The sequence below is a fragment of the Serinus canaria genome, chromosome 6, assembly GCF_022539315.1.
Source record: "Serinus canaria isolate serCan28SL12 chromosome 6, serCan2020, whole genome shotgun sequence".
Classification (NCBI taxonomy): Eukaryota; Metazoa; Chordata; class Aves; order Passeriformes; family Fringillidae; genus Serinus; species Serinus canaria.
Window position 1 is genome coordinate 21,457,348 of NC_066320.1, and position 10,948 is coordinate 21,468,295.

General features: G+C 59.5%; 1 protein-coding gene across 2 annotated transcripts in view; it reads left to right on the forward strand.

Annotated features, from left to right (window-relative positions):
- The window catches only part of SLIT1 (slit guidance ligand 1), a 60,577-nt gene extending 49,836 nt beyond the window's left edge, over positions 1–10,741 (forward strand). The window contains exons 21-38 of one of the 2 annotated variants that reach the window (XR_007777906.1): positions 51–183; positions 1,079–1,147; positions 1,537–1,608; positions 1,817–1,888; positions 2,181–2,252; positions 3,747–3,910; positions 4,240–4,364; positions 4,576–4,673; positions 5,301–5,440; positions 5,821–5,914; positions 6,087–6,224; positions 6,759–6,996; positions 7,084–7,214; positions 7,306–7,460; positions 7,531–7,819; positions 8,141–8,352; positions 8,430–9,050; positions 10,544–10,741. Coding sequence is in view for 1 of the 2 variants with exons in the window: in XM_050976329.1 (XP_050832286.1) it covers positions 51–183; positions 1,079–1,147; positions 1,537–1,608; positions 1,817–1,888; positions 2,181–2,252; positions 3,747–3,910; positions 4,240–4,364; positions 4,576–4,673; positions 5,301–5,440; positions 5,821–5,914; positions 6,087–6,224; positions 6,759–6,996; positions 7,084–7,214; positions 7,306–7,460; positions 7,531–7,819; positions 8,141–8,352; positions 8,430–8,674 (2,447 nt within the window). In the remaining variant the exon portion in view is untranslated. Of the gene's footprint in view, positions 1–50; positions 184–1,078; positions 1,148–1,536; positions 1,609–1,816; positions 1,889–2,180; positions 2,253–3,746; positions 3,911–4,239; positions 4,365–4,575; positions 4,674–5,300; positions 5,441–5,820; positions 5,915–6,086; positions 6,225–6,758; positions 6,997–7,083; positions 7,215–7,305; positions 7,461–7,530; positions 7,820–8,140; positions 8,353–8,429 lie in introns of both variants that reach the window. The other variant, XM_050976329.1, reaches the window with a different exon arrangement.
- Positions 10,742–10,948: the final 207 nt, after the last annotated feature.

A 10,948-nucleotide genomic window follows, 5' to 3' on the forward strand; every position in this document is an offset into this window, starting at 1 on the left:
ACCCAAGGGCTGGACCCCAGTGACTTGGTGGCTTTCCATGCCTGGTGCAGGTAAGGAGGAGACCACCTGCATCCCCCGGCCACAGTGCCCACAGGAATGCACCTGCCTCGACACGGTTGTCCGCTGCAGCAACAAGCACCTCAAGGCCCTGCCCAAGGGGATCCCTAAGAATGTCACAGAGCTGTGAGTAGTGGGCAAGTACCCAAGCTCTCCCTTGAACCCTCCATCAACTTTACAGCTCTGGGCGAGGGGCCTCTGCTGTGGGGTCGCAGGGCAGAGACTCCTGGGCTCCTCCTCACAGCCCCATCCTGGGCTGGTAGCTGGGGTAGGACCCCACCCATCCAAGGTATCCTGTCCAGCCCCAACACCAAGTGGCTCAGCAAGAGTTTCTCTGATGATTTGGGGCTATCAAGGGTATTGTGCAAGAGGTGCTGTCACCCAGCAGCTGAGACCCTTGTCTTTGGCACTTGGGAGGGGACAGTGAGGGACATCCCCCCCGCTGCAGTTGTAGTTCCCATTCAGCCACAAAGCTCAGATGTGCATGCCAGAGCTGGATGTGCAGGCTCCATGATGCCCATTGCTGCAAAAGGGGCTGTGTACCCATGTGGGGTGAGGGATGGCAGCAAGTCCTGTGTGCAGGGGGTGCAGGCACTGGTTGGGCACACATATATATGCACAGCACCCCAGCAGCCCCCTCCGCTGTCTTGCACACTCCTCCTCTTTCTGCATCCGGAGCCATCTCTCACATTCTCACACATGCCTGGGAGCGTTACAGCCTCCCACGCTCCCATCGCATGTGTAAACGCAGCACGTTGCTGGCTGCGCTTGCACACGTAGGCTGCTGGGAGAGTGTCCCCAGGGACATGCCTGCAAACCAAGGTGTGCTCATGCACTCACACACCAGCTCCCCTGCCAGCCAGGAGTCCCCTGAGAGCCCCTTGGACTTGGGTGCGGCAGGGAGGTGATGGTGGAGATGCTTCTTGCAGCCTGAAGTCCGTGGTGGTCACAGGAGAAAGAGGGGGAAGAGGGAGGGATCTTTTGCTTCTCAGTCACCCTGAGGTGTTTTTCTCCCTTGCAGCTATCTAGATGGAAACCAGTTCACTCAGGTCCCGGGGCAGCTCTCCACATTCAAGTATCTGCAGCTCGTGTAAGTAGCCAGGAGCAGGAGCCCGGGCAGCTGGAGGCACTACTGGAACTTGTGGGTGAGGGCAGGGGCTGTCTCTGTGGTGTGTGATCCTGAGGAGGGGTCTGGCAGTGTGCGGGGACCCCTGACATCCCTGTGTGTCCCCTCTCTGCTCTGAAACACAATTGACTGGCAGTGATGCTCAGCCTCTGGCTGCTCACCACCTGGTGCCGGGCATGGAACAGAGCGGGGACAATTGGCATTGCTGCCATCACCCTGTGTGACAGCCCTGCTGCTCCCTTGGAGGCTGTGCTGTGCTGCTGTTTGCACCCCATTGCAGCTGAGCAGGCAGGGGAGCAGTAAGAGAGGACAGGGCCCAGCTGGCTCCAAGCCTTGGGGTTTCTGTTTTCCAGCGATCTGAGCAACAACAAGATCAGCTCCCTGAGCAACTCCTCCTTCACCAACATGAGCCAGCTCACTACCCTGTAAGTGAAGTCCCAGCAGTGCCACACGGGGCTGCTGCCCAGCTGAACTATGTGGGCTGAAGACTGGGGGGTGCTGGGGACACCAGGGTCTCCACCCTCTGACTGGGTGAAGCAGTGCTTTGAGATGGAGCTCGCACAGGGGCAGCGTGTAGCCCAGGGTGGGTTTCTTACAGCACACATGGCTGTGCTGCCTGCCTCCCTCCCACAGGATCCTCAGCTACAACTCCCTGCAGTGCATCCCTCCGCTGGCCTTCGAGGGCCTCCGCTCCCTGCGGCTGCTGTAAGTACCTGCCCTTAGCCCTGTCACAGCCCTGCCCGGCCCCTTCCCTGCTGCTGCCCATGTACCTGCGTCCCCTGTCCCCCCTGTGCCCGCTTGGAGCTGGGTGCATGCAAGTGGGCAGGGGGAGCACAGGAAGGTTCATCTGCTCTCAGAGCAGATGGTGCATTTGCAACAGTGCCAGTGTGGTGGGGTTCAGTTCTGCAATTCACAGCTGGACCTGTGGGACTGGGGCCACAGTCCTTGCTGCCCACCTTGGAGCCCTGGGCATCGCAGGACCTTCTGTTCTCTGCAGGTCTCTCCATGGAAACGACATTTCCAGCCTCCCCGAGGGCATCTTTGCAGATGTCACCTCCCTGTCCCACCTGTGAGTATCTCCTCCCACTCCTCAGGGCTCAGGGCTGGATGCAGGCTCCACAGACCTTTAAAAACTATGGGGCTGAGCTTGGCTTCCCTGGGGGTGAGCTGCCTTCTCCCCTCTTCTCTGGGCTGGTACCTGCGACATGATTTGTTGGATAGTGCTGTGACCTGCTGCCCATGCTCAGATCCAGGTGTGCAGCTGAGTCTCTCAGTGCTGCTGAGAGATGTCCATGTGGTCTTAGGTGGATGTGGTGTGGGGTCCTTCCCCAACCCACGAGATCTCTGGGGTCCCCCAGGATGTAGGTCAAGCCATGCAAAGTAGTGTCACAGCTGTGGGTTGGCAGGGGCTGCTCTGACACACGCCAGTTGTTAACCTTCTGCCAGTGCACTTTCCCACAACAGCCACCCAGTCTGTCATCCAGTATCCTCCTGCAAGTGGTAGTGTTTCAACCCCTCTTTGAGTGGGCCTGCAGCCCAGGAGCACTGCCGTATACCAACCACCCAAGGCCAGGGTTTAACTTTGCTCACAGTGTCTTTTTAGCTCCCTTCGTGTCTCTTAACTAAGCTGTTCCAAGCTGCCTGCTCCTGGCATCCTGGGCATCTCATGCTGTTCCTTCAGTCTGCAAAGAGCAGCTTGATACCCAGTTGCAGCCTCCTTGTTTTTTGGGGACCAACACTGCTTGCTCTGCTCTGATTTCCCTTGGCTGTGCTGCCTTCACTGTAGACAGCTGGCACTGCCAGTTCCCACAGGCTGGGCTGGGTCACAGCCATTGCTGTGGCTGCTGTAGGACCAGGTTAGTCAGCCCCAGCAGATCTGCTCTCCGTACTGCCTCAGCTCTGGGCAGCCATCTCCTTTCGACACATGTGTTGGTCACACCGGCCCTCCATCACTGCTGACCTTTGCAGTCAAGGAGGGTTCAAAGAGGCATCCAGGCCCTCCATCTGCCACATCATCCACTGCTTCTGTACCCTTCTCTGCTGTGGAGCTGAGGAACCCTCCATCGTCCTCCTTTCCTAGAGCAATTCCTTGCTTTCCCCCAGTGCTGTCTGCACAAGCTCTGGCCGTGACCCACTGCTCATTCCCACCAGCCCACTCCTGTGTCTCTGTCCTGCAGGCTTGTGCAGCAGAGTTCAGGCTGGCCTTGCCACTCCCATGCAGGTTCTGTTGTTTCTGCATGGTCTTGGGGTACTTTGCCCAGTTTGCTGGCCCCAGGCAGCTTTGCCAATGTACTGGAGAGGGACTGCCAAGAATTTCTGTGTGGGCAATGGAGGAGAGTCCCAGGGCAGAGCACGGAGCACTGCGAGGGCTGTTGGTCTGGCAGCAGGGTGGTCTAATTGGACAGTGTTGTAGGGCTGTGTGTGTCCCAGTCCTCCCACTGTGGTGGGACCAGAAATGGAGGAGCGCTGGTTTGCCAATCATGTGGCATCCCAGTCAAGTGACAGAGTTGTGCCCAGTTCCCTCTGTGTGGCAGCAGGTGCAATTTTGCCCCTCCTTGTGCAGAGCCATCGGGGCCAACCCCCTGTACTGCAGCTGCAACCTGCGCTGGCTCTCCAGCTGGGTCAAGACGGGCTACAAGGAGCCAGGCATTGCCCGCTGTGCTGGGCCCCCCGACATGGAAGGAAAGCTGCTGCTCACCACCCCTGCCAAGAAATTTGAGTGCCAAGGTGAGAGATGCCCATGCTGTCTCTCCATACCCTCCCATGGGCACCCAGCAGAGCAATGCTTTGTGAGTCTGGGTGGCTCCAGGATTTTGGCTGTTGAGTTGCCTTGTGGAGGAGGGGGACCAGGTTGCTTCCATCCTCTTACCTTACTGGTGGCACTTCCCTGGTGACTGAGCAAACCTGTGGCTGTCCCATTGTCTGGTGCAAAGCCCCTTGGACAGGCTCAGCTCCCAGCAACACCAGAGGCTCTGCCCCGCCAATGGTGCCCACAAAAGGACACGTTCTGATCACTCCTCGCACTGATGGTCATCTCCGTGCCTCCCCTCCTACAGGCCCACCTGCCCTGAGTGTCCAGGCCAAGTGCAACCCCTGCCTCTCCAGCCCCTGTCAGAACCAGGGCACCTGCCACAATGACCCCCTTGGCTCCTACCGCTGCGCCTGTCCCAGTGGCTACAAGGTACCCTGGTCCCAGGGGTCCCCAGTGCATGGGGACATGTCCCTGCAGAGGGCAAGGGAACAGAGCAGAGCCTCTGCCATGCCCCTGGGGCTTGCTGCCTGTGGGACCACCTACCCTCCCTGTGTGCCACAGCATCCTGCTGAGCAGGATGGGGAGAGCTGGGCAGGTGCTGTGGCACCCTCCTCGCTCCCACCTTTCCCTCCTTCCCCAGGGCCGTGACTGCGAGGTGGCACTTGGTGGCTGCTCCTCCAACCCCTGTGCCAATGGGGGGACCTGCCAGCCTCAGGAGGGGGACGGAGCTGGGTTCAGGTGAGTGCTGGACAGGAGCCCATGAAAGGTGGGTGTTTAGGCAGTAGCATGGGACCCTGGCCTCACATGCAGAGAAGTTCTGATAATTCCTTCGCCTCCTGCATGCTCCCTTGGGCATATAGCTGGGGTATTGCATTTGCGTGGGAGCTCCAGCTCATGTTGTCTGACTCCACTTTCCCATGCCTCCCAGCCCAGAAGGCTCCTAGGTGGAGCCTTCTTCTCAGTGGGGGAGAGGAGCGTGCCATCGCCACAGAAGGTTGCTGTGGTCCTGGAATCACTGCTGCTCCCTGGGGGCTGCCTTACCCTCACACAACCCTCACTGCTCTGAATGCTTTAGGCCATTCTGGGAATCAGGCTGCAATTAGGAGCTGAAAATAGTTGGCAGGTTGTGGGTGAGGAGCTAGGCTGTACAGCCCCTCCCTGTGCTGAGAGGCCTCTCAGCCTGTTGTCGTGGCAACACAGCATCCTCGGGCAGGCTGTGCTGCCACCCACCCCTGTGCCCAGTGTTTGACAGGAGAACACAAAACCCAGCTCTTTGCCTAGGTCCTGTACTGGTTGTTTAGGGGCAGCCACTCCAAAATGTTCTGTTTCATTTTCCTCCTTGACACTGCCCTGGCCCCATGGTAGGTGCCTGTGCCCAGTGGGCTTTGAGGACCCGAGCTGCCACACCACCAGCGACCCCTGCAAGGAGCACAGCTGCGAGAATGGGGGCTCTTGTGTGCCCAGTGCCACCAACTACACCTGCCTTTGTCCTGCCCACTACACAGGTATTTGGAATGGGACCAGCCATCCCCAATGGCACAGACCTGGCATGGGAATGTGCCCAGTGATTCTACTCATCCATGAGGGCTGAATAGCTCCTCTGCCTGCTGCCTCAATGCCCATCACCATGGGCTCTGGCTGGGCTCAGCTGTCTTGAGTTTGGCTACACCCAGCTGAACCCCCACACCCTGGGATGCCCTCAGTACCTGGCTCAGGCAGGAGCTGCCTCCAGGGGGGGAGGACCCTGTGCCCCTGGGGTGAAAGCTGTAGGCTTGGCAGCTCCCTGTCTTGAGCTGAGTCCCCCAGGGGTCCCCTCTGCCCCGTGGGGACTGTGGCTGTTCCTCTGGTCCTGGAGCTACTGGGTACCCCCTCTTCTGCCTTGCAGGGGAATTCTGTGAACAGCCACCCAATTTCTGCTCAGACGAGCTCAACCCCTGCCAGCATGACTCCACCTGCATCTCCACTAGCCAGGGGCCCAGGTGAGCCCCCTTCTCTCCAAACCACCTTTTCTGGCTGGCTGGGGGCGGATAGATTTGCTTTTTGGGGACTGCATTGAGGGGGCATGGAGGAGGGGTTTACAAGGGGAGGAGCAGGCACCCCCTGGTGCAAGGGGGAAGGAAGGGGCAGCCTCGAGCCCCCTGCCTGCCCCAGGTGTGAGTGTGCACCCGGCTATGTGGGGAGCAACTGCAGTGAGGACTTCGACGACTGCCAGGACCACCGGTGCCAGAACAATGCCCGCTGCCTGGATGAGGTGAATGGCTACTCCTGCCTCTGCACCGAGGGCTACAGGTACCACCAGGAACACCTGGGACACCTGGGGTAGTGGGGCTGGTTATGTGTCACTGTGCAGAAGGGACAGTCCTGGATACCAAATCCGTGCGTCCGTCCATCCATCCATCCATCCATCCATCCATCCATCCATCCATCCATCCATCCATCCATCCATCCATCCATCCATCCATCCATCCATCCATCCATCCATCCATCCATCCATCCATCCATCCATCCATCCATCCATCCATCCATCCATCCATCCATCCATCCATCCATCCATCCATCCACGCACCCACCCATCCTCAGTGTGAGAAGGAGTGAGGCTGGGAGTGTGTGTCTCTAGGGGTGGAGGCTGGGGAGAGCCACCATCACTGAGGAGGGGACCCCAGGGCACAGCTCAGCATCCAGGCATCCCTCTGATGCCAGTGTCTGGGAGAGTCTCCCCAGGGACCCCAGATCAGGGGCATGCTGTCAGAGCCCTGTGGGACATTGGGCAGGGTGTAGGGCTCTTTCCCAGCCCCCAGCCCAGCAGCACCCTCGGCCCCACAGTGGCCAGCTCTGCGAGATGCCGCCCCACACCGCTGGCCAGCCTGGCCTCTGTGAGCGAGCTGAATGCCAGAACGGGGCCCCGTGTGTGGAGCGGGGTGCCCGTGCCCTGTGCCAGTGCCTGCCTGGCTTTGGTGGCCCTAAATGTGAGAAGCTGCTGAGCGTCAACTTTGTGGACCGTGACACGTACCTGCAGTTCACTGACCTGCAAGACTGGCCCCGGGCCAATATCACCCTTCAGGTGAGGGCTAGAGGGGCGTGGGGGCATTGAGGGATGGCAATGGGGGTCTGGCCCAGGGATGTGGGCTCCCACCTCTCTCTCTGGCAGGTCTCCACGGCTGAAGGCAATGGCATCCTGCTGTACAATGGTGACAGCGACCACATGGCTGTGGAGCTGTACCAGGGCCATGTGAGGGTCAGCTATGACCCTGGCACCCACCCCAGCTCGGCCATCTACAGGTACCTGGCACCCCTTCTCCACTCACTGGGGACATCCACCCCCATTGCTTTGGCCTGGGGGCATCCTTGGTGACCCAGCCATCCCTGCCAGTGCTGAGACCATCAACGATGGGCAGTTTCACACTGTGGAGCTGGTGACCTTCGACCAGATGGTGAACCTGTCCATCGACGGTGGCAGCCCCATGACCATGGACAACTCGGGCAAGCACTACACGCTGAACAGTGAGGCTCCCCTCTATGTAGGAGGTAGGACAGGGACCGGGTGATGGAGGGCATGGGGGGCATCCAGGTGCGCTGATGGTCCTGCTCTCCCCAGGAATGCCTGTGGATGTCAACTCGGCTGCCTTCCGCCTCTGGCAGCTCCTCAATGGCACCAGCTTCCATGGATGCATCCGCAACCTCTACATCAACAATGAGCTGCAGGACTTCACCAAGACACGGATGACGCCAGGGGTGGTGCCGGGCTGTGAGCCCTGCCGCAAGCTGTACTGCCTGCATGGCATCTGCCAGCCCTCGGGCGCCCAGGGCCCCGTGTGCCACTGTGAGCCTGGCTGGGACGGGCCCCACTGCGACCAGCCCCGTGGCGGGCCCTGCCAGGGGCACAAGTGAGTGCCCTTACCCCACGGGCTGCCCATCCTGCCCTGTGGCTGGTTCCTGGTGCTTTCGTGCCAGTCCCATGCCATCACAGTGGTGCTGTGTCGGGACTCTGCCATGCCATGCCACTAGCACTGAGTTGTGCCAGGCTGTTCTGTGCTGGTGCCATGCCAGAGCCACACCTGTGCTGTGCCATGATGGCTGTCCTGTACCAGGTGGTGCCGTACCAGTTGCAGCATAGTGCTGGTGCAGAGCCCCGCCATGCTCAGTGCTGGTGGGCTGTGCATGCTGGTGCCACGCCAGCAGGTCCTGACAGCACCGTATGCCCACAGGTGTGTGCACGGGGTGTGCCTGCCCCTTGATGCCCTCTCCTACAGCTGCCAGTGCCATGAGGGCTACCAGGGCGCACTCTGCAACCAGCCTGCCGAACCACCCGACCCCTGCCGCCACCAGCCCTGTGTCCATGGCCACTGCCACCTCACGCCAGGTGGCCAGCCCACCTGCGAGTGCCATGATGGCTACACCGGAGCCCTCTGTGACCAAGGTAGGTGCTGAGGAGGGGGGTGTCCAGGGAAGGCAGCCCCACGTCACCACAGCAGGCTGACCACTGCTGTCCCACAGAGCCGGAGTGCCGCGGGGAGCCGGTGCGGGACTACCACCAGGTGCAGCGGGGCTATGCCATCTGCCAGACGACGCGGCCAGTGGCCTGGGTGGAATGCCGGGGGACCTGCGGTGGCCCTGACACCGGTTGCTGCACTGGGCTGCGGCTGCGGCGCAGGAAATACGCCTTTGAATGCAGCAACGGTGCGACCTTTGTGGAGGAGGTGGAGAAGCCCAGCAAGTGTGGCTGCAGCCAGTGCCTGTGAGCAGCCACCGGCCCTGCAGAGCCAGGGGGCTGGCGGGGAGACCCCCCCGAGCCAAGGACCTCACTTTACACTGTGGGCATGGTGCTGCTCTTTGGATGTTCCGAACTGCAGCTGCATCTGAGGAGCCCAGCAGAGGGTAGAGCTGGTGCATCTAGAAGATTGGGAAGGAAACAGAAAAAATATAGAAAGAAAAAAAAAAAGAAACCCCACAAACAAAGCAAATGTGTAGATAGAGAATTTTTTTAAGAACTGCAGCTACACAGATATGTGGATATGGAGTGCGCACCCTGCCCAGCTGCCCTGACCTCTCCCTGTGGCACTCTGCCTCCCTGCCAGTGAAGCCCCACAGCCATGGAGGGTAGTGCCTGCATCCCGGGTGAGTCCCCTCCCTGGCAGCCCTGTCCCTTGCATCAGCCCAGCAATCTGAGGGCTTTTCCAACATGTGCGACAGGAAGAGGGAGGCCTGCCATGGCAGAGCCTTGTCATCTATGGCAAGCCATGGCTTACAGTGGGCTGCGTGGTGTAGCCAGTGCCCTGCAGTCCTGGTCAGCCCAGACCTGTTTTCCTGTTCTCTCCTCCAGCAGCCCTGGTCTCTCTCCCTGCAGGGTGCTGTAGCCCTAAGTACAGATAATGTCCCCAGCTCTGTGGCCCCAGCCTGACCTTTTGGTGACACCCCCAGTCTGTGCATGCTGGCTGGGCTCTGCAGTGCCATGGGCACGCTCGGGTCTGGCCCATTATGGTCACATCAGGGCCACACTGGTGGAACAGGACCTGGGCAGTGCCAGACACACTGAATGGGGGACAGGCAGCAGTGCACAGATGTCCCTGAGGGCTCCCGTGCCAACCTGCCCTGTGCCATGGGGCTAGCACTGTGCCATTCATGTGGAGAGGGCCCCAGATACCCCTGGCTCAGCCAGGTGGCTCTGCTCAAAGGTGGGAGCTGTGTGAGGGAGCACAGGAATCCCCTTTCTCCAGGCTCACTCCTAGGGGAGCAGGCCTGCAGCTGGGCAAAGGTGCCCCCGTGTCCCACTGCCCCAGCCAGCAGGAGCAAAAGGCCAGCAGGAGCAAAAGGCTGCTGGGACAGCTGGGATGTGGGTTTGCCATGCCCATTACTGGGGCCTCAGTCTTGTGCATGCCAAGTTGAAGAGGCTGGAGATGTCCAAACCTGCAAGCCTGGAGCCAACACCACTGCCAGGGCAGGACCCATCAGCTCTTGGACTCAATTGCCCATACGCACTTAAGCCCACAGTGCCAGGGCATGTGCAGGGCTGGTGTGGGAGCAGAGGCACACGGGGACCTCCTGCCAGGGTACTGCATGCACCCAACATCCACAGCAGCATCACCTCTACACCTGTGGGGGCCAAGGATAGCGGGGGCCCAACCTGGGGCACTGCACATGGCTGGACAGTGAAACACCACATCACCCTGGTGGACAGACTCATCCCAGAGCTGCAGTCCTGGGTCTTTCAATCTCACCGCTCCAGCACTTTGGTTTCAGGTCTGCACTGCCAGCTGTGGCCAGGCTCCAAGCACCTCCACTGGATACACCCAGCTCTGCAGGTGCTGTCCCCATCCCTGCTCACCACTGGCATCCAGGGCATCTCCACCACAACGGGGATGTGTTTCTGCCACAAATGCCCTCTCCATGGGAGCTCCTCTGCCACACAGAGGAGCTGGGATGCGTCTCATTTTGCCTGTGGCCCACCCGGGGCTTGGTTGTGTTGTGTTTCTGTTCTTGCTGTACGCTAACCGCTAAAGTATCTCTTTATACAGAATACTTACAGATTCTAATATATATTTGTATTTCATTTTGTTATAGTATTTTTATATGTTTGGGGTCAACAAATGATGTTTTCTTTTTGTTTACAGATGCTACTGGGCAGGAAAATGACAGTGGCTTTGTTTGGCCCGTGGGGTTTGTGTGTGTCACTATTGAAGACGCTGGTTTGTACTAGGCTGGCGAGGGAGGCGCTGGGCATCCTTCCGCTGGCAGAGGCTGTATTGTTTTAGGAGGTGTTTGGTATTGTCTATGTTGTCTTCCATGTGAACATGACATTTATTCATTCAGAGGCTTGGCCTCTTCTTTCCTGCTGGGGAGAAGGGAGAAGCTGGTGCTTGGGAGCTGCTGAGAGTGTGAGGAAGTGGCACAGGATGGAAAGAGTTGGTTGTGCCTTGGGGGATGATTTCCTAATTTCCTACTCCTGGAGCAGCCCTGGCCAATACATTGCCCCCATGGTGCAGGGACAAGCAGCCGGGGTTATCCATGCAATGCCT